A 949-nucleotide genomic window follows, 5' to 3' on the forward strand; every position below is an offset into this window, starting at 1 on the left:
GTGTGTGTGTGTGTGTGTGAGTGTGTGAGTGTGTGTGTGTAGATGACCGCAGCGAATCACTTGAAAGGTCTATGCGCTCCTATCCACAGAAAGCCTCTTCTATCGATAGTTCAGACATTCAGATTTTTTTTTACTGACATTCAACTGAATCACAAGTCTGTGGCTCTCTCTATGCATAAGGCTTCTGACTGACTGGCCAGCATTTGATAGACGCACGCACGCACACTCTATGGTGCGAGGAGACACCCTTGCACCACAGGCGGTCAGTGTGTGTGTATGGGGGGCAGGACAGTCTTTTTCTCAGTCCGTATATTCTTTCCCTCCTTCCTTTCTCTCCGCCTTACTTCTCCTCTCGTCTCATTCCGTCTTCTCCGCCTCGCCGATGGCGCGCTACTTGAAGATGGTCGATCTTCTCCGTCTTTCTTTTCCCTCGGTGGATCTTTTCTTGCAAAGACGCAGCCCTCTCTGCCAATCCGTCATCCCCTCTTTCATTCTCTTCTCTTCTCCTCTTTCACCATCCATCATTCAATCTTCTCCACCTCGCAAATCATACGGCCCTCGAAGATGGTCGATCTTCTCCGTCTTTCGTTTCCCTCGGTGGATCTTTTCTTGTGTAATGACGCAGCCCTCTCTCTGCCCATCTGTCATCCCCTCATTTCCTTCTCTTCTTTCTCTCCATTCATCAGTCCATCTTCTCCACCTTGCCGATGATGCGCTCCTCGAAGATGGGCAGGATGGCGTCGTCCTCCCGCACCTCCTCGTAGACCACGCCGCAGTCAAACTCGTCGCTCACCTTCTTGAAGTAGAACCTGCGAGCGAGAGATATACGGTTATTAGATTATCTACAATAAAAAAAAACACACACACACACACACAGAGTGAAACCTGCATAGTCTTTCCTTGGTCACACACGCCATAGTCTCTCCTCAGCAACACACACACACACACA

At 49.6% G+C, this 949-nt stretch overlaps 1 protein-coding gene across 2 annotated transcripts in view; it reads right to left on the reverse strand.

The window, feature by feature from the left end:
* LOC134449306 (axin-1-like) overlaps positions 1-949 on the reverse strand; it is a 27199-nt gene continuing 26250 nt past the window's right edge. For both annotated transcript variants that reach the window (XM_063199190.1, XM_063199198.1), the window contains exon 13: positions 1-809. In XM_063199190.1, the coding sequence (XP_063055260.1) occupies positions 683-809 (127 nt within the window). In that variant the 3' untranslated portion in view covers positions 1-682. The remainder of the gene's footprint in view (positions 810-949) is intronic.

This window comes from Engraulis encrasicolus, chromosome 1, assembly GCF_034702125.1.
Source record: "Engraulis encrasicolus isolate BLACKSEA-1 chromosome 1, IST_EnEncr_1.0, whole genome shotgun sequence".
Lineage (NCBI taxonomy): Eukaryota > Metazoa > Chordata > Actinopteri > Clupeiformes > Engraulidae > Engraulis > Engraulis encrasicolus.